At 43.2% G+C, this 23787-nt stretch overlaps 1 protein-coding gene across 5 annotated transcripts in view; it reads right to left on the bottom strand.

The window, feature by feature from the left end:
- Window positions 1-23787, bottom strand: part of mib2 (MIB E3 ubiquitin protein ligase 2) — a 237891-nt gene that overhangs the window by 149313 nt on the left and 64791 nt on the right. For 4 of the 5 annotated variants that reach the window (XM_073032420.1, XM_073032417.1, XM_073032418.1 and 1 more), the window contains one exon: window positions 13224-13539. The exons of the other annotated variant lie outside the window; for it this stretch is intronic. In XM_073032420.1, coding sequence (XP_072888521.1) covers window positions 13224-13446 — 223 coding nt within the window. In that variant the 5' untranslated portion in view covers window positions 13447-13539. The remainder of the gene's footprint in view (window positions 1-13223; window positions 13540-23787) is intronic. 5 annotated transcript variants of the gene reach the window in all.

Here is a 23787-nt window from a genome sequence, read left to right as displayed (position 1 = left end):
CCTGCCATGTGCAGAAGTTCGCTGATGACACGGCCATAGTGGGGTGTGTCAGGAATGGACAGGAGGAGGAGTATAGGAAACTGATACAGGACTTTGTGATATGGTGCAACTCAAACTACCTGCGTCTCAATATCACCAAGACCAAGGAGATGGTGGTGGACTTTAGGAGAAATAGGCCTCATATGGAGCCAGTGATCATTAATGGAGAATGTGTGGAGCAGGTTAAGACCTACAAGTATCTGGGAGTACAGTTAGACGAGAAGCTAGACTGGACTGCCAACACAGATGCCTTGTGCAGGAAGGCACAGAGTCGACTGTACTTCCTAAGAAGGTTGGCGTCATTCAATGTCTGTAGTGAGATGCTGAAGATGTTCTATAGGTCAGTTGTGGAGAGCGCCCTCTTCTTTGTGGTGGCGTGTTGGGGAGGAAGCATTAAGAAGAGGGACGCCTCACGTCTTAATAAGCTGGTAAGGAAGGCGGGCTCTGTCGTGGGCAAAGTACTGGAGAGTTTAACATTGGTAGCTGAGCGAAGGGCGCTGAGTAGACTACGGTCAATTATGGATAACTCTGAACATCCTCTACATAGCACCATCCAGAGACAGAGAAGCAGTTTCAGCGACAGGTTACTATCGATACAATGCTCCTCAGACAGGATGAAGAGGTCAATACTCCCCAATGCCATTAGGCTTTACAATTCTACCGCCAGGACTTAAGAACTTTTTAAAAGCTATTATTAATGCTTTTTGAGATAGTGATTTAGATGCATATCATATTTTTTTTTTTACTGAGTTAAGTATTGTATGTAATTAGTTTTGCTACAACAAGTGTATGGGACATTGGAAAAAAAGTTGAATTTCCCCATGGGGATGAATAAAGTATCTATCTATCTATCTATCTATCTATCTATCTATTCAATCAAGTGGTTATCTCCATATGTAGCTGCTAAACTACCACCTTCACCAGGAACAGCACCTGTACCTGGTGATAAACTACCACCTTCACCAGGAACAGCAGCTATATCTTGGCTACAGGATGCTAGCTCAGGTTTCAGTGCGTGTATCTCTGAAACACAGTGCCCTCTGATGTGGCAGGAACTGTTCATACCAACAATTTCATCAGGAAGTTAGAATGAGTATTTGCATTATATAAAGGTAAGATAAAAGATAAACTTTATCTGTCACATGTACTTAGACCATAAGACCACAATACATAGGAGCAGAATTAGGACATTCAGCCCATTGAGTCTGCTCTGCCATTCTACCATGACTGATCCTAGATCCCACTCAACCCCATACACCTGCCTTCTTGCCGTATCCTTTGATGTCCTGACTGATCAGGAAACGATCAACTTCTGCCTTAAATATACCCACAAACTTGGCCTCCACTGCAGTCTGCGGCAGAGCATTCCAAATATTAACTACTCTCTGGGGAAAAGATTCTTCCTTACCTCTGTTCTAAAGGGTTGCCCCTCAATTTTGAGGCGGTGTCCTCTAGTCTAGATACCCCCACCATACGAAACATCCTCTCCACATCCACTTATCTAGTCCTTTCAACATTCGGTAGATTTCAATAAGATCCCCATGCATTCTTCTAAATTCCAGCAAGTACAGGCCCAAGGCCACCAAACTCGCCTCACATGTTAACCTCTTCATTCCTGGAATCATCCTTGTGAATCTCCTCTGGACTCTCTCCAATGATAACACATCCTTTCTAAGATATGGGGCCCAAAACTGTTGACAATACTCCAAATGCAGCCTGACCAGTGGCTTATAAAGCCTCGGCATTATCTCCTTGCTTTCATATTCTATTCCCCTTGAAATAAATGCCAACATTGCATTTGCCTTCTTTACCACAGAATTTACTTTGAAACATACAGTGAAAGGTGTTGCTTGTGTCATCGTTTGCGATGTGCTCAAGACAGCCTGCTAGTGTCACCATACCTTTGTCACCAATGTTGCACACCCACAACCTATGACTCCTACCCTGTACATCATTTTGGAATGTGGCAGGAAACCAGAGCACCCGTAAAAAAGCCACGCGGTCACAAATCTGGACTGAGATTGCACCAGTGGAGGAAACGGGGCATGATTTAGCAGATGGTCTGATGATGAACATTGAAGATCTTGCAGCTCTTGGCTTGTATTCAGTAGATAAGCACACCGCTGCTTTAAGCCTGAAGTCCTCAGTACTTGCTATCCTCACTAGGGTTATCGCTTAAACATTGACTTTCAGAAGCCACCGAGTCTCATTGCCAATTAATATCATCTGTTTTAATCAAAATGTATGTCTCATAATTCATCTCCAAACTCATTAACACTCAGTCTCACTCTTCATCTTCACCCTCGCCTGTTTTCCAATGCAGTTGTCTTCACAGCAGATGTTCAGGTAGAACTCAAATGCTGCCTTTCTCTTCTTTATGATGAACCCAACTCAGTAAGACTTGTTATCTTCCTCAGGTACTGTCTTTGGCCCTTTTTCACTTCCTCCTCTGACTCGATCAATTTTTGATCATTTATTTTGGAGAGATCTTTCGTCAGGATTTCCCATATTCATTTCATGGGAGGAAAAATCTAGAATCCTGAATCTAAATACTTGGGGGGGGGGGGAAGAAATCAGAGGAAACTGAAGACTTCTCAAATAGCAACTCCACCATGAACGATCTTGTCTGGTTGTGCAGGGCAGGGGGTTGGGTATCAGGCTAGCTACCCCATTCTATAAAAGCCCAGAGCTACAGAAACGCCAACAGCTTGAAAGACCTCATTGCTGGGGAAAAAAAGGCTACACAAAGAAGATGGACAGAACCTGGGAACAACTTGAAAGCATGGGCCAGGACAGAGGACTCTGGTGAGCTACTGTCGGCATCTAATGCCCCAGTAGGGGTGATGGAGCTTAAGTAATCACATGACATGACCCTGATCAGGAGGATTTTCAAGTAACTATCAGGTCCCATTTTCCACACTGCTACAAGAATGTCAATCTGTATAGAAACATCACCTTCTCAAAAATGCATGGTGAGGGCAAAATTGCACCTTCAGAATTTGGAGGCTCTCAAATGTCTAGATATAACCTAGTTTTCTCAGATCATTCTCTTCTGCTCTGCCCCCTGTAAAAAGCAGTTAGACTGACACAATCCTTCTGGAAAAATAGTTTCCAGACTGACTCAAATCAGTTGTGATTGGCTCCTTCTTCCTCAGACCCTATAACTGCTTCAAAGCAAACTCAGATTTGACTTTCAATCACAGAAAGATGTCCACCTGGCCCATCAGGTCCATCACAACCAAGCAAAAGCCCTCTGGTCTTTGTCACCTTTTTGCAATCACTGAATTAAATACTATCGTCATGAACCACCATATGCCATCTGTCTTGTGGTGACCAGGACTCTAGCTGGGACACTCATGGTATGACCAGGAGTTCATCCTCTCTACCATCCCCTCACCCACCCACCTTCCCCCTCCTCTGATCTCATCTATCACTTCCTAGCTTGTCCTCCTTCCCTTTCCTCTCACCTTCTTGTTCTGGCTTCTTCCCTGTACTTTCCAGTCCTGATGAAGGATCTCAGCCGAAAACATCAACTGTTTATTCCTCTCCATAGATGTTGCCTGATCTGCTAAGTTCCTCTAACATTTTGTGTGTGTTACCCTGATATAAGCCTTCCAGTCTTGTACAATGTCTTCAGCTTCTCAACCAACTCCGGTCTGAAAGGATCTCTGGGCATGCACACAAAGATTCCTCTTCCTCGATGCTTTTAACTGTGTACTCCCTTCACCCTTTGGGTTCTCCACTGATACACTACCTTACATTTGACAAAGCTGATCTCTGTGATGCACACGATCAATTCAGTGACATCTAAAAACCCCAGATGGACTCGTTTAGAACTATTTTGACTGAGCATTACCAGAATCACGAACGATGTGATTTGTTTTTAGGATGTCATTATCTTGGAACATCACGTCAGTGCAGAGGAGGAGCAGATTCTGCTGAACTTCGACTTCCTTTGATTTTACACCCCATTCTCTGGTCAACATTTGGCATGTTTCCAAATTCCTCAGCTTAGAGACCGGCCCTTTGGCCCATCTAGTCCATGCTGAACTATTATTCTGCCTAGCCTCATCAACCTGCACCTGGACCACAGCCCTCCATACCTCTCCTAACCTTGTACCTATCCAAATGTCTCTTAAATGTTGAAATTGAACTCACATCTATCACTTCTGCTGGTAGCTTATTCCACACTCTCTAAGGGCAACCTGAGGGGGAACTTCCTAATTCAAATATTTCACCTTTCACCCTTAACCCATGACCCCTAGTTCTAGTCCCACCCAACCTCAGTGGAAAAAGCCAGCTTGCATTTACCCTATCTATACCCTTTATAATTTTGTATACATCTATCAAATCTCCTTCTCATTTTCCTACACTTTAAGGAATAAAGTCCTAACTTATATTCAACCTTTCCATATAACTCAGGTCCTCAAGTCCTGGCAACATCCTTGTAAATTTTCTCTACAAAGGTTCAGCCATTCACTCTATTATTGTATGTGTTTGGTGACTGTGATTTATGCTTCACATTTTTATATATAAAACATAGAACATTACAGCACAGTATAGGCTCTTTGGCCCATGATGTTGTGCCAACCTTTTAACCCACTCCAAGGCCAATCCTTCTCTCCTACTCAGTCCTCCAATTTTCTATCATTGATGAGCCTATCTAAAAGTTTATTGAATGTCTTTAATGTATCTGACATTTACTTATATTCCTTATTCAGTTTTATTTTGACTTCTTTATTCTTTCTCATTTTCTTCTGACAATTTCTTTCCCACTTCATCCAGCAGCCTCAAGGGGTTGTCATTTTATTCTTGCGCCACTGATTCTCAATGCGTAGGTCTTATACCTTCAGTGGGAAAGAGGAAAGGTGTGCTGGGCGCATTACGAGGTGACATTCCTGATCATCTCCATCAATGGCAGCACTCCACCAACAGAAGGCAGCTGTTTGACCTCCACAACTGGCTGAAAGTTAAAGGCTCATGGACCTCTTCAGATTCAGATTTCTTTATCGTGGCCTATCAGTGGTGTCAAGAGAGCTTTACCAAGAGGGATTTCACACAAGTGGGCAGCAGTTATTTAAAAAGAGAGCTTCGAGAGCATTTGTCCAATGTACATGGCATATCAGCAGCTATAACCAGAGCACCAATTGTAAGTTAAATAGCAGGGAAGGTTCCAGCATAAACGGGAGACACTGCCTAGTGGAGCAGTCATCAAAGAAGTGATAATCGACAGAGTGATCTGAGGCAGAGTGATAGGGCTTTAGCTCATTCGGGCTTCGGCAATGACGGGCCAAGGCAAGGTAATTTACTTGTGAGGAATAGAAACAGGAAGTATGTCTGTGAGGCCGGTGTTCTGTACTGGGTGTCAGATGTGGGAAGTCTGAGAGACTCCCAGCCTCCCGGATGGCCACATCTGCACCAGGTACTTCGAGCTGCAGCTCATTAGAGACCGGGTTAGGGAACTGGAGATGCAGCTCGATGACCTTCGTCTGGTCAGGGAAAGTGAGAAGGTGATAGACGGGAGCTATAGGCAAGTAGTCACACCAGGGCCTTGGGAGACAGACAAGTGGGTAACAGTCAGAAGAGGGAAGGGCAGGAGTCAAATACACCCTATCCTCATTATATGCGTCTTCAGACTATGTGGATTCACAGTTATGTGAGGAACCTATTTCTACCAATGTCTCCTTATATGCGTCCAAAACTCACAGTGCGAGGAGCACTGCTTTCCCACCAATACAAGTCACGTATGCACGCCTCACAGTTGGGATCAGAAGCACCACTTTCCCGCCAATAAAAGTCAGGTGCGCACACAATCTCACTCCCGCCAGTCTCGCATTGGTTTTGGCAAGGTATGGATGTGCGATCTTGCGCTCTTAAACTTTTGTTGGTTTTACCCAAGGTTCAGTGATTTTTTGCTTGAAATATTTAACTATGCCTCCTAAGCGTCCGATGTCATGTCCTGGGCCATCAGCCGAGTGGCAGAGAACTGCTTTAACTCTTGAAAAAAAGTTGGAAATTATAAACAGCACGGCATCAGCTGAAGGTAACAAATCCCTGGGGCACTACTACCAGGAACAGAATCTTGCCTTTAAAGTTCTTTGTTGTTTGACAATGCGCCAGCCCATCCTAAACATTTGGACAGCATTCATCCTATCATAACAGTGCATTTCCTGCCGCCTAACACAACATCGCTGATTCAGCCACTCGACATCAGTTCGGGAGATCTCCCATCCACGGCCACCAAACTTTTAGTTCCCACACCCCGCACTTCCCGTTTCTACCTCCTACCTAAGATTCACAAACCTACCTGTCCAGGCAGACCCATTGTCTCTGCTTGCTCCTGCCCCACTGAACTCATTTCTGCCTATCTTGACTCTGTTTTATCTCCCCTTGTTCAATCCCTTCCCACCTATGTCCGTGATACTTCCCATGCTTTACATCTCTTCAAAGATTTCAAGTTCCCTGGCCCCCACCGCCTCATTTTCACCATGGACGTCCAGTCCCTATATACCTCTATCCCCCACCAGGAAGGTCTCCAAGCTCTCCGTTTCTTCCTGGATTCCAGACCCAGCCAGTCACCCTCTACCACCACTCTTCTCCGCCTCGCGGAATTAGTCCTCACCCTTAACAATTTCTCCTTTGGCTCCTCCCACTTTCTCCAAACTAAAGGTGTAGCCATGGGCACCCGCATGGGTCCTAGCTATGCCTGCCTTTTTGTTGGCCATGTGGAGCAATCTATGTTCCAAGCCTACACCGGTATCTGTCCTCCTCTTTTCTTACGTTATACCGACGCCTGCATTGGCACTGCTTCCTGCACACATGCTGAGCTCGTCGACTTCATTAACTTCGCCTCCAACTTTCACCCCGCCCTCAAATTCACCTGGCCTATTTCCAACACCTCCCACCCCTCGGGAGATCTCCCGAGCTGATAAGATCAGCTCTCCCCCCCCCCCCCCCCCCCACCCCACTCTCGGCTTTCCACAGGGATCGCTCCCTACGCGACTCCCTTGTCCATTCATCCCCCCCCCATCCCTCCCCACCGACCTCCCTCCAGGCACTTACCCCTGCAAACGGAACAAGTGCTACACCTGCCCCCACACTTCTTCCCTCACCACCATCCTAGGCCTCAGACAGTCCTTTCAGGTGAGGCACCACTTCACCTGCGAGTCAAATGGGGTGATATACTGTATCCGGTGCTCCCGATGTGGCCATTTATACATTGGGGAGACCCGCCGCAGACTGGGAGACCATTTCGCCGAACACCGGCGCTCAGTCCTCCAGCAGTGGCGGGATCTTCCTGTGGCCACACACTTCAATTCCACAGACCACTCCCACTCTGATATGTCTGTCCATGGTCTCCTCTACTGTCAAGATGACGCCACACGCAGGTCGATGGAGCAATACCTTATCTCCCGCCTAGGTAGCCTCCTACCTGCCAGCATGAACATTCAACTCACAGACCTCCGTTGATACCCCTGCCCCCCCCTTACCCCATCCCTATCTATAATTTTAGTCTGGTCCTCTTTCTCTCTCTTTTCCCCCCCTCACTATAATCTCCCCCCAGCCCTACCTTTCTTTCTCTTTTATTTCCCATAATTCTCCACCTTCCTCCTAGCCCATTTCCCTCCAGCCTATCACTTCCCAGCTCTCTACTTCATCCCTCCCCCCACTTCTCATCCCCCCTCGACCATCCCACATTACTTCACTCCTGATGAAGGGTTTCGGCCCAAAACATCGTCACTACCTCCTCCCGTAGATGCTCTCTGGCCTGCTGAGTGCTCCAGCATTTTGTGTTTTTATTGGCTGAAGAAAGTATGCTTGATCGTGGGCCTGCGCTGTACACCTTCGACCTGGAGCCTTCTTTCACAAATGGTATGTGATGTTCTGTGCAGCGTGGGGCATGAGTTAAGTTGTGCTGCAGTACTCTCTGCTCAACCGCTTCTATTACAACTTTGAGAACATTGTTATGTCTCCAAGTGTACATGCGCTGGAAAGATTGCATGTACTCAAAATATGTTGAAGTGTTCCCTTCTCGCCACAAACAGCACACCTATCTGTCTTATCTTCATACCAGGTGCTGAGGTTGGCAGGTGTTGGGAGCAGATCGTACACTGCTCTGCATAGAAAAGAAATGCGGAGCGGTTCCATCTGCCACAGAACATTCCAAGATGGTTGTCGTTGTTCAACACTTTCCCACCAGGTCCAAGCCCCTTGCTTGGCCAGGCCAGCTATCTTAGCTAACCTCTTCTCCTCTTCTACCTCTCATATTTCTTGCGTTACAAGCTCACGGTACTTCTTACCTGTAGAAGATGACCACCACTTGAGGGTTGTCCATCCAAGTCCCTGGCGACCTAGCTGGGTAGTCCCAACTGTCTCCTTGTGCTTCAATCTAGACTCTGCTTCATCAACCACTATACAGGCTGACCACTTCCTGCCCGATCTCAGAATAAACAGTTGACATTTCGGGCCAAAACCCTTCTTAAGGACTGAAAAGGAAGAGGAACGATGCCAGAATAAAAAGGTGGGGGGAGAGGAAGGAGGATAGCTAGAAGACAGGAGAGTGGGAAAGGTAAAAGGGCTAGACAGAAAGGAATTTGATAAGAGAGCAGAGTGGACCATAGGAGAAAAGGAAGGAGGGGACCCAGTGGGAGGTGAGAAGTGATAAGAGACCAGAGTGAGGAATAAAAGATGGGAGGGAGAGGAAATTTTTTTTAAACCAGAAGGAGAAATTAATATTCATGCCATCAGGTGAAGGAACACTGATCAGGTCTGCAATGTTTGTATAAGATTCAGGTCAGGATATCACTTTGTACACTATTGAGCAGATTTATTGTTATCCACTAATTCAAGAAAACAATGGTACTCATTGTACAACGCCATTCAACAAATGAACCAGCATCTACAGAGCTCTCCTCCATGGGGAACATCTGTGAGGCTCCATACTCTCCCAGTGCTGTCAGATGTACCAAGATGAAGACCACAAACACGCCCACCCTGGTGTACATGACGAGTCCATGTAGGATGACAATACTGTAGAATTACCAAAAGACATAGGAGTAGAATTAGGCCATTTGGCCCATTGAGTCTGCTCTACCATTTCATTACAGCTGATTTATAATCTATCTCAACCCCATTCTCCTGTCTTCTCCCTGTAACATTTGACACCATGACTAATCAAGAACCTATCAACCTCTGCTTTAAATATACCCAATGACTTGGTCTCCATAGCTGTCTGTGACAATAAATTCCACAGATTCACCACCCTCTGGCTAAAGAAATTCCTCCTCTTCTCTGTTCTAAAGGGACGTCCTTTTACTCTGAGGCTCTGACCTCTGGTCCTAGACTATAGGAAACATTCTCTCTACAACTGCCTATACATAATTCATTGTACACGAGAACATGGGATAGATATTATTAGATACACACATGGGCAGCTGCTCACTTCTTTCTTTCTTTAACCTCCTGAGCTGCACATAATAATGAAAGATTTTTGTTCCGCCACTGGAAGAACCAGCCTGGATTCTCCTTAGGCTAAAACTGCACAGGGTAGCTGAACAATTCTTAAATTCATGCTCAAATTGAAGTTAATTGTTACTTCAACTGTAAACATGCAGAACAAATGAATCAATGTCCCTCTGAACCAAAGTGCAGAACACTGTACATACAAATAGCTCACACACTACATAAAATAATATTACCACCAGTAAATTAAGAACTAATAAAGTGCATTTAAGGCACAAGTTAAAAAGTAAACAGTATAACACTACTGCTGCTTCAATACGTGATGAGACCTGGGTGGTGACAGGAAGTTCAGTAATTTTACAGTCTGGGGAAGAAGCTAGTTACCATCCTAACAGTTTTAGTCCTACTGCCACAGTACCCTCTTGCCTGATGGTTGGGGAGCTGAGGGGCAGGGGGTGGGGTCAAAGAGATTGTTGGATGGATAGGAGGGATCATTGACAATGTTAAGGGCCCTGCTTACATAGTGATCCTGATAAATATCACTGATGGTTGGAAGAGAGACCACTTTCATATCCAGTTTAAAATACATTTGGAGAAGTACATGGATAAAAGAGGTTTAGAGATATGGGACAAATGTGGGAAAATGGGACTGGCTCAGCAAACAACATGGTCAGCGTGGGCAAGTTGGGCCAAAGAGCCTGTGCCCATGGGTATGGCTCCAACTGTCGTTGTCATAACGTGCCCACATGTACGGCTCCAACTATCATTGTTACGTAACTATGCATACGGCTGTCTCTTGTCGTTGTTGTCACATGCCCATGCCTACAGTCCTGATTGTCGTCGTTACGTGCCCACGTCTACAGTTGCGACTATCCCCGTTAGGTGCCCACGTGAACAGCTCCAACTGTCATCATTACATGCTCATGTGTACAACTCTCGTCATCATTATGTGTCCACACATACAACTCTATCACCATTGTCATCGTTGTAACATGAGCACATGTATGGCTCTGACTGTTGCCGTTATTACGCGCACATACATACAGCCCCAACTGTTGTCATTACGTGCTCCAGTGCACGACTCTTGTTATTATTAATTATCCACATGTACGACTCTCATTGTTGTCGTCATGCGTACGCCTTGACTGTCCTCGTCATTGTGCGTCCACGCTTATGACTCTTGACTGTAGTCATCGATATGCTCTGTCATCATCGTTACGTGTCCATGCTTATGACTCTGACTGTCGACCTCGTTACGTGTTCACGTGCACAACCTTGACTGTCATCCTCATTACATGTCCATTCATATGACTCTGACTGTCATGATCATACCATGTCCACATGTTCGATTCTGACTGTCATCGCCATTACGTGTCCACGCGTACGACTCTGTCGTCATCGATACACTCTGTCATCATCGATACGCTCTGTTGTCCTCATTACGTTTCCATGTGTACGACTCTGACTGTTGTCATCATTATGTGTCCATGCTTACAACTCTGACTGTCATGATTATACCGGCCCACGAGTACGACTCTGACTGTTGTCATCGATACGCTCTGTTGTCCTTGTTATGTGTCCATGTGTATGACTCTGACTGTCATGATTATACCGGCTCACGAGTACGACTCTGACCGTCGTCATCGATACACTCTGTTATCCTCGTTACGTGCCCACATGCACGACTCTGACTGTCTTCATCGTTACGTGTCCATGCTTACGACTCTGACTGTCGTTGTCATTAAGTGTCCATGTTGATGACTCTGACTGTCGTCATTATGTGTCCATGCTCACAACTCTGACTGTCATCCTCGCTACGTGTCCATGCTTACGACTTTATCGTCATCGTTACAATGTTCACATCATTATCATTCCATATCCATGCGTACGACTCTGACAGTCATCATCATTACGCATCCACAAGTATGGCCTTGACTGACTGCCATGTATGCACAGAGAAGGGTGGTTCATCTGCACCTTCCTAAAGTCCGCAATCACAAATGCACATTTTTTATAGTTTTCGCTAATCAGCTTTCAAGATTCTTTTCCCTTTCCAGGAATCAACCACGCACCAGAGGTTTGCTAGTCGTTCCAATGTTTACAGGGAGAATTTATCAGAAACTTGCTCCAACTCAGCATTATTTTACATTGCTTTTTCATTCCGGTTTAATTTGCTGATGAATTTTCAGCATAATCACTTTTACACACTTATCTCAAAGAAGTGAAAATTTGCAGATGCCGGAGATCCAGGCAACACACACACAAAATGCTGGAGGAACTTGGCAGGTCATGCAACATGTATGGTAACGAATAGACAGTTGGTGTTTCAGACCTAGACCCTTTATGTCATAAAAATATTCACTTGGGAAGAGTTTATTCACTGTAAATATTTCAGCAATTTTTGAATATACAACTACTTGTTACAACTAATGACTTTTAACATCTTGTACTGTTATACACACCCACTCACACTGATGAAGGTGAATATGTACAATTTATATTTGAAATGTCACAAAATATGTAATCTAGGCAAAGCAGTAGTCATTTGAAAACAGCAAATTAACAGGAGTACTGTCTTAATGGTTTTCAAATTTATTTTCTGTTGATCATTTTTCAGAAAACGTTCAGTGATGTGAACTGCAGTGACTTATGTTTGGTTTTACAATTCCCAAAAACACATCCCTGGAAACATGAAAGAGTACAAATCTCTTGGATTGACAGTCTGCAGGCTAGATTACATTATACGGTGCTGGTCAGTGTTTCCTCCCTTAAACCTGGCAACAAACACATTTACTTCAGATGATCTGATGAATTATTGCCATTACAGAGATCTGAACCAGAACTTCACACTGTACTCCACTCTCCTGCTGAGTTGTGTTGGCACTTTCACAGGACTATAGACTTGAAGCCCAGTGTCCCTCTGTGAATCAACATTTTTGTATTGCCCTATCATTTACTGTACATGCCCTACCCCTGTTGGGTATCATTCCATTTGTCAGTACTCTGTTCAACTCTTCACCTGCTGTGTAGCCTTAGACTATCATCCTCACTATCCATAACACTATAGCTTTCATGTCACCTCCTTCCTCTTCACTGCTCAAAAACCACCCATTCATGGTATATTACATTCTTTTGTTATACCTTCTGATGGGTTAGACTCTTTAATTGTCATTACCTTTGCAGTTTAACAGTTAATTACCAGCTAGTATATTTATAACTACTTATACATATGTAACTATTTAGTATGCTTCCCAGTGGTCACAGTATGCATATGCATCTACTAGTGGTTACATTTTTATGATTCTGGAAAGTTCTCTTGGTATTGCATTATTTGAATAGGGGCTTTCTGATTGATTAATTCTTGTCTACAAATTTGGATGAAGTGTTCCTTATCTATGAGATATACAAAAACTATGTTGGTTCACCATCTTTTAACCTTTAGTCTCTCTGGTCTTAGCTACCAGACTTCTGTAGCTCTACTCTTCCAACTCTCTTCGTTTTAAAGCACTTAATAAAATGACAGTGAAACAATGTTTCGTTCTTCTTTCCTGACTTCCAAAAGAATCTTGTTTCAAAACATCAGAATCCAATACATCCAAATTCTCTGCTTTACGGTTGTCTGAAATATGCTACATCTACCTAGCTTCCTAGTGGCTCTGAACCATCTGGCATTTTTTTCTGCAAAAGTCAACGAGAAGTACATGACAGAACTGTAAACTTACCAATCTGTGCGTTGTCATACAGAAGCAAGTCGTACGCTCCTTGGTAACCAGTGCGGTAATTTGTTCTAGTTCCACAGTCCCACTGAACCACCACTGTCTTATCTGGTGTTATGGTGCTGCCTGGGCGGCCAATCTCTACCACAGTACCAACGTGACCTTCGCCATCGTCCTGGTTTCCCCATATCCAATCCACGCCACGTACAATACGCATGCCCACTTCCATGGTGCACGGTGAGTGACTGCACGCTCAGTGCTGATTAATGTGCAAATGCAATGGTGTCTAATGATAGGTGATGTTTTGGACTGGCTAGAACACCTGGAAAGGAATACAAGTCAGTTAAACACCTGTCATCAATTAAGATAAAACATACTGCACTCTGCCAGCAAGAAAAATATTTATTGAGAGATGCAGTGCAGAACAGGCCCTTCCAGCCCATCTAACAACCCACTGATTGTAACCCTAGCCTAATCACAGGACAATTTACAATGACCCATTAACCTACTAACCAGTATGTCTTGGATTGTGAGAGGAAGCTGAAGCACCTGGAGGAAACCCATGCGATCAGAGAAAAGAACATACAAACTTGCTTACAGAGGACATCGGAAATGAACTCTGAAGCCCTGAGTTGTAATAACCACTATGCTACCCTGATACCCCATTAACAATAACTTTATTGAATTGCATAGAATATACTTTGAATTTTAGCTATTATGAACGTAAATAAAAATACTATAGGAAGTAGGTAGGGGGGAAGAGAAGGGTAGCATAATTCAGAATATGTTGGAAATAGTACCTTAAAGAAAATAAGCCAATTATGTTCCACAGTGTAGTTTTCCCCAACCAGTCTGTGGGTGTAGTGTCCCCTCTATGTCAGGCATAACATTTCAACCACCCACAAAGTGCTGTTAGTTCATCAACAATTCTTTTTCCATAATACTTAATGATACATAGTCTGAGTGCAAGTCAACATGACTAGGCAGAATAATACTTTGGCACAGACAAGATGGGCCAAATGGCCTGTTTCTGTGCTGCAGTGCCCTATGTGAACAGGATTTGATCTACACAAGAGATTCTGCAGATGTCGGAAATCCAGAATAACACACACAAAGGCTGAAGGAACTCAACAGGCAAGGTAGCACTTCTAGAGGGGTCCAAGACTCTTCGTCAGGACTGGATTTGATCAACACTGGCTGAGGTCCAACACAAATGGGACAATGTCATCTCGATAACCCAGTCCAACTGAGAGGTCAGCAATTACCGCTACATCAACAGGACGTAAACTGAATAGCTTAAAGCAAAACTGGGGCACTTATGACAGATACCAAGAATTTGAAGTAGCAGGAAAACAAGAATAGTGCAGAGAAAGAAGTAATAGTAGAAATAAAAGTACGAAAGTAAAGTTCAAAGTAAATTTATTCTCAAACAATGTATATGCTACTATATTCCAACTTAAGATTCATTTTCTTGTAGGGACTTACAGGGAAAAATACAATAGAATTTTACAGAAAACTATACATAATAGACTTACAAATCCCAATGTGCAAAAGACGACAAACTGTGCAACTAAAAATAATATTGAGAACATGAGTTGTAAAGAGTCCTTGAAAGTGAGCCTGTAGGTCACAGAATCAGTTCAGAGTAGTCGTGAGTGAAGTTATCCACTCTAGTTCAGGAACCTGATGGTTGTAAGGCAATAACTATTCCTGAACCTGGTGTGGGACCCAAAGCTCTTGTACCTCCTTCCTGATAGAAGAATAAAATATCCAAAATTCCAAAATCTGAAAATCTGTTTGAGTGCCAACACGGCATCTCAAATGGAAAATTCCACAAGGTGCTGGGAAGGTTTCCAGGCGATGCACAGGTCTATGCGCACCACAGAATATTCTGAGAAGTGACCTCACATATGTAATGAATAAAAGTTAATGAAAAATAGAAAATACACTGCATAAAGTGAAAAATGAAGATCATGATTGTGTATTGAAAGAATGGATTCATCAGCATCGGAGTGAACAGACATGCTTAACGGTATGCTGATCAAGAAACAAAGATCTATCCTGATGAACTGAAAATTGAAGGTAATTGTTTCATGCACAAAATTATTAAAATATTATTTAAAACTACCCCTTCTCCTGTTATAGTTGCTATGGAATGGGTGGCTGTTTGAAAATGCTGGCGGATGAGAAGCCGATCACAACCCCAGAACCCAGTAATAGACAGAGTCATGGGCAGTCATTCAACTCTGATAGTCTGTGGGGGACCAGCTCCATCAGATTGTGGACTGTTAACTCTCTGAGTTTCACCACAGCTGTACATAAGCTGTATATGCAACTTAAACAGATTTTGTGTTTAGACTTGGGTTCCATCCTCACGTCTCTCATTATATAGATGTTAACATTCCAAAATCCGAAACACTTCCAGCCTCAGGCATTTTGGATAAGGGATGCTCGTCCTGTAGTAAGAAGAGAGCATAGTCTGGATAATGAATGCTGCTTTCTAGTGGCAGCATTGTATGCAAATGTACTCAACTTTAAACTCCAAGGCAGAGTACAAAGTAAATGGCAGGATACTTGGTAGTGTGGAGGAGCAGAGGGATCTGGGGGTACATGTCCACAGACCCCTGAAAGTTGCCTCACAGGTAGATAGGGTAGTTAAGAAAGCTTATGGGGTGTTAGCTTTCATAAGTGGAGGGATAGAGTTTAAGAGACGCGATGTAATGATGCAGCTCTATAAAACTCTAGTTAGGCCACACTTGGAGTACTGTGTCCAGTTCTGGTCGCCTCAGTATAGGAAGGATGTGGAAGCATTGGAAAGGGTACAGAGGAGATTTACCAGGATGCTGCCTGGTTTAGAGAGTATGCATTATGATCAGAGATTAAGGGAGCTAGGGTTTTACTCTTTGGAGAGAAGGAGGATGAGAGGAGACATGATAGAGGTGTACAAGATATTAAGAGGAATAGACAGAGTGGACAGCCAGCGCCTCTTTCCCAGGGCACCATTGCTCAGTACAAGAGGACATGGCTTTAAGGTAAGGGGAGGGAAGTTCAAGGGGAATATTAGAGGAAGGTATTTCACTCAGAGAGTGGTTGGTGCGTGGAATGCCTGAGTCAGTGGTCACCACTTTACTGAGGAGACTTCTGAAGGCTGTGCCTTCATAACACTTGTATTACATTAACACTTACGTTAGCCTCAACCTTCCCATCTACCACAGTACTCTTTTGGAACTGACGATTTAATAATCTAGTTTAAACTCTTGCATAACACAGGCAAGATAATGGTTCCTCTCCAGTTCCATACAACCTGCCCTGGGGGAAGCTACTAGAACCAAAGAAATGGGTGAGAATTTAAATTAGTAAATGTTGTTTGTATTCATCGTGGATAAGAACATGGAAGATGAACTTCAGCTTGTTAGGGAAAGTAAAGTGATAGACAGGAGTTATAGACAGGTAGTCAGCCCAAGGCTACAGCAGACAGGTTACTATCAGGAGAGGGAAGGGAGAACATCAGATAGTGGCGAGCACTCATGTGGCCGTCTCCCTCAAAAATAAGTACTCCATTTTGAGTACTGTTGGGGGGAGATGATCCTACCTGGGGGAAGCTATAGCAGCCGTGACAGTATTCATAATATGATTAAATTCATACTGCAATTTGAGAAGGAGAAACATAACACACATGTATCAGTACTGCAATGGAATAAAGGGAATTACAGAGGCACGAGAAAGGAGCTTGCCTAGATAGATTGGAGGAGGATACTGGCAGGGATGATGGCAGAACAGAGATGGCTGAAGTTTCTGGGAGTAACTCATAAGGCGCAAAATAGATATTTCCCACAGAAGTTGTTCTCAAATGGCAGGGATAGGCAACCATGGCTAACAAGGGAAGTTCAAGACTACATAAAAGCCAAGGAAAGGGCATATAAAGTAGCAAAAGTGAATGGGAAGTTGGATGATTGGGAAGCTTTTAAATCCAACAAAAGGCAAATAAAAAGCTATAAAAAGGGAAAAGGTGAACTATGAGGGCAAACTAACCAATAATATAAAGCCAGATACTAAATGATTTTTTTCAGTTATGTAAAGAGTAAAAGGGAGGTGAGAGTTGATATTGGACCACTGGATGTGAGGAAAATGGAAGGATATGGACATTGTGTCAGCAGATACAATTAGTTCAGTTGGTCATTTAATTAATTTATTTAGTTTAGCACAACATTGTGGGCTGAAGGGTCAGTTCCTGTGCTGTACTGATCTATTTTCTATGCTTTATCAATCTGAATGTTACCTGAATGAAGTTTTCACCATTGGTGCAGAAGAAAACTTATGATCTAAGAATTTTTCTCCCATTTGTAAAGAATCTTAGCATCTTTTATCAGACCTCACAAAAAAGGGCACAATTACTTTGGAATATGCAGACTATCAACATTTAGGGATCTTGTGGCCACCACAATTCCACTCCAGAGTTAATAACTATTTTGTTATAAATTTCCAAATCAAGGATTGTCAGCGGATTATAAACAACATTCTAGAACTTAAAATAGACAGGGCACATTTTCAAAAGTGATTCCAAGACAGCTCTTCTGATGAAACAGCCCTCCCTCAGCGCTGAGAACCATTTGACGATGATCTGACCCAGGCAAAGTTTAACCAAGCTCACTATTATTTGAAAAAAAATGTGCTTACTTAGAAGTCTGATATTAAAACAGAAAATAAAAATGAGAAACTATGTACACATATCCACTGCTGGACAATTTTCTCACACCCATACCTTGTTGATTTTTGGTGACCTTTGAACTATTTTTGTTCAAAAGTTACTGAAAGGGTGAGGAGTGCAACAGATGAATCTCAGATCTGGATGCTTCTGGCAATCTGCTCACAAATTGTACCAAAATAGTTTACGATGAATATTTTTGCCGAGTTTCAGGACCACCAAATATAAAAATCACCCATGCAATTGTACGATTAGGAACTGAATACAACAGTGGGAAAAGAGATTTACCAAAGGAGTACAAACTTATTTAAACTTCCAAACTTCAACAATGGAAAACACATTTTCAACATATTTACCACATACCCAAAGCACACTGGATCTTTTGTCACTTAAAATACATTCAACTTTTTATACCAAACAAAATCTAGCTTAACATTAAAGAAAAAGATAAATTTAAATAATACATCCAGGATATCGCAAAGCACATCCTGATCATTGAAGCGAATTTGAACCCCAGTCTTCTCATTATGTCGCCAATCTGGGCACAGCAAGCCTCCACAATAGTGATATGATAACAATCGTATAATCTTTTCTGGCAGGAGCCCACAATGGAAACAAATTCAGTCCGTCAATCAGGGCTGTTTCTTACGGAGGAGCTGGTTTCTAACAGACAGGGTTATATAAATTAAAAAGTGGAATATTTGCCTAAACTGCACATTGAGTGTAACGCATACATGAAACAACATGACCTTTGGTACCAATTTGTCCAGTTTTGCGCAAGTTAAAAACAGAGGGAGGAAGAGAGATGGGGGGGGGAGTGAAGAGAGGTGGGGGGAGGGAAGAGAGGCGGGGGGAGGGAAGAGAGGCGGGGGGAGGGAAGAGAGGCGGGGGAGGGAAGAGAGGCGGGGGAGGGAAGAGAGGCGGGGGAGGGAAGAGAGGCGGGGGAGGGAAGAGAGGCGGGGGAGGGAAGAGAGGCGGGGGGAAAAGAAACAGGACACACCTTATTGATGATGTTGAAAGGATTCCTTTAGCTCAGCTCTCTGCCACTGAACACACTGGAAGTCAAATCATTGCAAGGCTGAAATCTGTTTCTTTGCAAAAGCTGAACTAGTGACAGATGACTGGAAATCTGTAAGTGAACCCAAGAATCATGATTCTGTGGAAATTGTGCCAAAGCACTTGATCGTTTTGCTCTTGGTTTTATATCCAAATATGAAGAGAACTGAATCCAGATGTACTGGTTAGTTGGGGGCTTACAAAGGCAAGTATTTTAAAATATTAAGACCTGTATTACATCTAATAGTTGTAAGAGAATTTCAGTTTATTATGACAAGCAGCTTTGAGATTTGCAAATGGAAACCGACTTGCCTATTTAAGTCTCTGCTCTTCCATCATAATTAAGGAAATCCCGTGGCTCAGAGAGATAAAAGCTCTGAAGCAAAGATCTCTCAGAACTCACCCACAATCTAACCTTGGCAATCTGCAGCTGTCATATGATGATTACAAAGTCTGCCAGAACAGGTTAGCTTCACAAATTTAAAACAGCCTCCTATATTGAATATTAAATGAATGGGAAGAACCCACCATCCTTGTCAGCAAGTACTGATCATGAAGCTGGACAGTCCAAGGGAAGACAGTGCCATGTCTTCATGCTGTGCCTGTCCACACAGCCCTTCAGTGATTCTCTTCCCCCACCCTGCCTTCAAACATAACTTTGCCTCAGATTTAGACGCATGCTTTTTTTCTGTCTTTTATTTCTCTCTGATCTGGTTTCATCACCTCTAATGCTACACCTCTGTGTAGAATGAAGGGGCTCTCAACGCTACTGGTATCAAAATATATTGCACTCGACATCAGTAAGATGAAAGAGCTGATTGTGGACTTCAGGAAAGACAAGACAAAGGAACACATATAGAGGGATCAGAAGTGGATAGAGTGAGCAGTTTCAAGTTCCTGAGTGTCAAGATCTCAGAAATCCTCACCTGGTCCCAACATATCAATGCAAAAAAGGCAAGACAGCATCTATACTTCACTAGGAGTTTGAAGAGATTTGGTATGTCAACAAAAACACTCAAAAACTTATATAGTTGTACCGTGGAGAGCATTCTGACAGGCTACATCATTGTCTGGTATGGGGTGGGGGCTATGGCACAGGACCGAAAGAAACTGCAGAGGATCGTAAATTTAGTCGGCTCCATCTTGGGTACTAGTCTACAAAGTACCCAGGACATCTTCAAGAGCAGTGTCTCAGAAATGCAGCGTTCATTATTAAGGACCTCCAGCACCCAGGGTATGCCCTTTTCTCACTGTTACCATCAGGTAGGAGGTACAGAAGTCTGAAGGCACACAGTCAGCAATTCAGGAACAGCTTCTTCCCCTCTGCCATCCGATTCCTAAATAGACATTGATCCCATCAAGTCAAGTAACTTTTATTGCTATTTCGACCATAACTGCTGGTACAGTACATAGAAAAATGAGACAACGTTTTTCAGGACCATGGTGTTACATGACACAGTACAAAAACTAGACTGAACTACGTAAAAAACAACACAGAGAAAAAAAAAACACACAACAACTACACTAGACTACAGACCTACCCAGGACTGCACAAAGTGCACAAAACAGTGCAGGCATTACAATAAATAATAAACAGGACAATAAGGCAGTAAGGTGTCAGTCCAGGCTCTGGGTATTGAGGAGTCTGATAACTTGGGGGAAGAAACTTTTACATAGTCTGGTAGTGAGAGCCCAAATGCTTCGGTGCCTTTTCCCAGACGGCAGGAGGGAGAAGAGTTTGTATGAGGGGTGTGTGGGGTCCTTCATAATGCTGCTTGCTTTGCGGATGCAGCGTGTGGTGTAAATGTCCGTGATGGCGGGAAGAGAGACCCCGATGATCTTCTCAGCTGACCTCACTATTTGCTGCAGGGACATTACCTCACTTTTTAAATATATATTGTTTGTTTTCACATGATTTTTAATCTATTCATTATATGTATAAAATAATTTATTTATTTTTCTTCTTCTTCTACATTATGTATTGCATTGAACTTTTGCTGCTAAAATAACAAATTTCACGGCATATGTCAGTGATAATAAACCTGATCCTGATTCTGATTCTGTTCTCTGCCATTCCTTTGGATTCATCAGCTGTGTGGAGAGGGGGAGCTTGCTGCATGGGGAACAGCTTGCTCTCCATATCGTACTGACCTGGCTTGCAAATCAAAAGTAGACTAATAGAATGCAATATCCACTGTCAACAGAGGCCTCATGTGTGCCTTTACCCTCCCCTCTGAGCCTCAGAGCCAGTCCTGATGGCACAGACCTGAATACTTACAGGACTGTTAGGTGGATAGGGTAAGGGAAGGGAGAGGAATAGGAATGAGCACTCCTCCTCAGCCACAACCAAAAGGCAACCTCTTACCTACTTGCTGACATGCTCTTTGCCCCATTCCTGACCTATTCCAATCCATACCTACTCAAAAGTCTGGGAGGTCTAGCTGTTCATTGTGGCATCTAGAGGCACCAAACAGTGAGCACCAATCCGAATTAATCTGCTCTGCCAGCACTGGTCTTGTACCATCCTCTAAGTGAATTATGTATTTTGTCTAATTTTTAAGTTTAAAGTAATATATTAGCAAAATACATATATGACCATAAGACCACAAGATATAGGAGCAGAATTAAGCCATTTGGCCCATCGAGCCTGCTCCGCCATTTCCTCTTAGCTGATCTGATTTTCTCTCAGCCCCAATCTCCTGTCTTCTCCCCGTATCCCTTCATGCCCTGACCAATCAAGGATCTATCAAGTCCTACCTTAAATATACATAAAGATTTAGCTTCCACAGCTGCCTGTAGCAACAAATTCCACACATTCACCACTCTCTGGCTAAAGAAATTCCTCATCTCTGTTCTAAAAGGATGCCCCACTATTCTGAGGCAGTGTCCTCCAGTCTGAGACTCTCCCACCGTAGGAAACATCCTCTCTACATCCACTCTATCAAGGCCTTTCACCATGCGATAGGTTTCAGTGAGGTCACCCCTCATTCTTCTGAATTCTAGTGCATACAGGCCCAGAGCCATCAAACACTCTTCATATAACAAGCCATTCAATCATTTTTGTGAACCTCCATTGAACCCTCTCCAGTTTTAGCACATCCTTTCTAAGATACAAGGCACAAAACTACTCACAATACTCCAAGTGAGGCCTCACCAGTACTCCATAAAGCCTCAACATTAAATCCTTGCTTTTGTATTCTAGTCCTCTAAAAATTAATATTAACATTGCATTTGCCTTCCTCAACACAGACTCAACCTTCAAATTAACCTTTAAGGAATCCTGCACAAGGATTGGTTGAGTGAACTTGGCCTTTTCTCCTTGGAGCGACAGAAGATGAGAGGTGACCTGATAGAAGTGTGTAAGATGATGAGAGGCATTGATTGTGTGGATAGTCAAAGGATTTTTCCAGGGCTGAAATGGCTATCACGAAAGGGCACAGTTTTAAGGTGGTGGAAGTAGGTACAGAGAAGACGTCAGGGGTAGGTTGTTTTTTTTAATGTAAAGAGAGGGAGTGCATGGAATAGGCTGCCGGCGATGGTGGTAGAGTCGGATACAATAGGGTCTTCTAAGAGACTCCTGGATAGGTACATGGAGCTTAGAAAAATAAAGGGCTATGGGTAACCCTCGGTAATTTCTAAAGTAAGTACATGTTCGGCACAGCATTGTGGGCTAAAGGGTCTGTATTGTGCTGTAGTTTTTCTATGTTTCTATGACTCCCAAGTCCCTTTGCGCCTCAAATTTTGTATTTTCTCTCCATTTAGAAAATAGTCTACCCTTTCATTTCTTCCAAAGTGCATGACCATACATTTCCCAACACTGGTATTCCATCTGCCACTTCTTTACTCATTCTCCTAATCTAGTTAAGTCCTGTAGCTCTCTACTTCTACAAAACTATTTGCCCCTCCACCTATTTTCATTTCATCTGCAAACTTTTCAACAAAGCCATCAATTCCATCATCCAAGTCATTGACATATAACGTAAAAAGAATCGATCCCAACACAGACCCCTGTGGAACACCACTAGTCACCATCAGCCAACCAGAAAAGGCTCCCTTTATTTCCATGCTTTGCCTCCTACCAATCAGCCACTACTTTATCCATGCTAGTATCTTCCTTGTAATACCAAGGGCTCATAACATGTTAAGCAACCTTGTGAGTGGCACCTTGTCAAAGGCCTTCTGAAAATCCAAGTATATAACATCAACCCTTTGTCTATCCTGCTTGTTATTTCTTCAAAGAATTCCAACAGATACATCAGGCAAAATTTTCCCTTGCGGAAACCATGCTGACTATGGCCTACTTTAGCATAAACCTCCAAATACCCTGAAACTACACCTTAACAATTGACTCCAACATCTACCCAACCTCTGAGGTCAGACTAACTGGCCTATAATTTCCTTTCTTCTGTCACCACATACAACCCAGAGATTCATCTTCTTGTAGGAATACTCAATAAATCTCTAGAATAATAACTATAACAGAATCAATGAAAAACTGCCCAACTAGGGCATTCAACTAGAGCAAGCAAGCAAATACAAAAAGAAAAAATAATAAATAAATAAGCAATAAATTACAAGAACATGAGATGAAGAGTCCTTGAAAGTGAGTCCATTGGTTGTGGGAACATTTCAATGATGGGGCAAGAGAAGCTGAGTAAAGTTAACCCCTTTTGTTCAATAGCCTGATGGTTGAGTGGTACTAACTGTTCCTGAACCTGGTGGTATGGATCCGAAGACTCCTGTACCTTCTTCCTGACTGCAGCAATGAGAAAAGAGCATGGCCTGGGTGGTGGGGGTCCCTGATGATGG

The sequence above is a fragment of the Hemitrygon akajei genome, chromosome 29, assembly GCF_048418815.1.
Source record: "Hemitrygon akajei chromosome 29, sHemAka1.3, whole genome shotgun sequence".
Classification (NCBI taxonomy): Eukaryota; Metazoa; Chordata; class Chondrichthyes; order Myliobatiformes; family Dasyatidae; genus Hemitrygon; species Hemitrygon akajei.
Note: the sequence above shows the minus strand (reverse complement) of the source record. Positions and strands in the feature narration are given on the sequence as shown.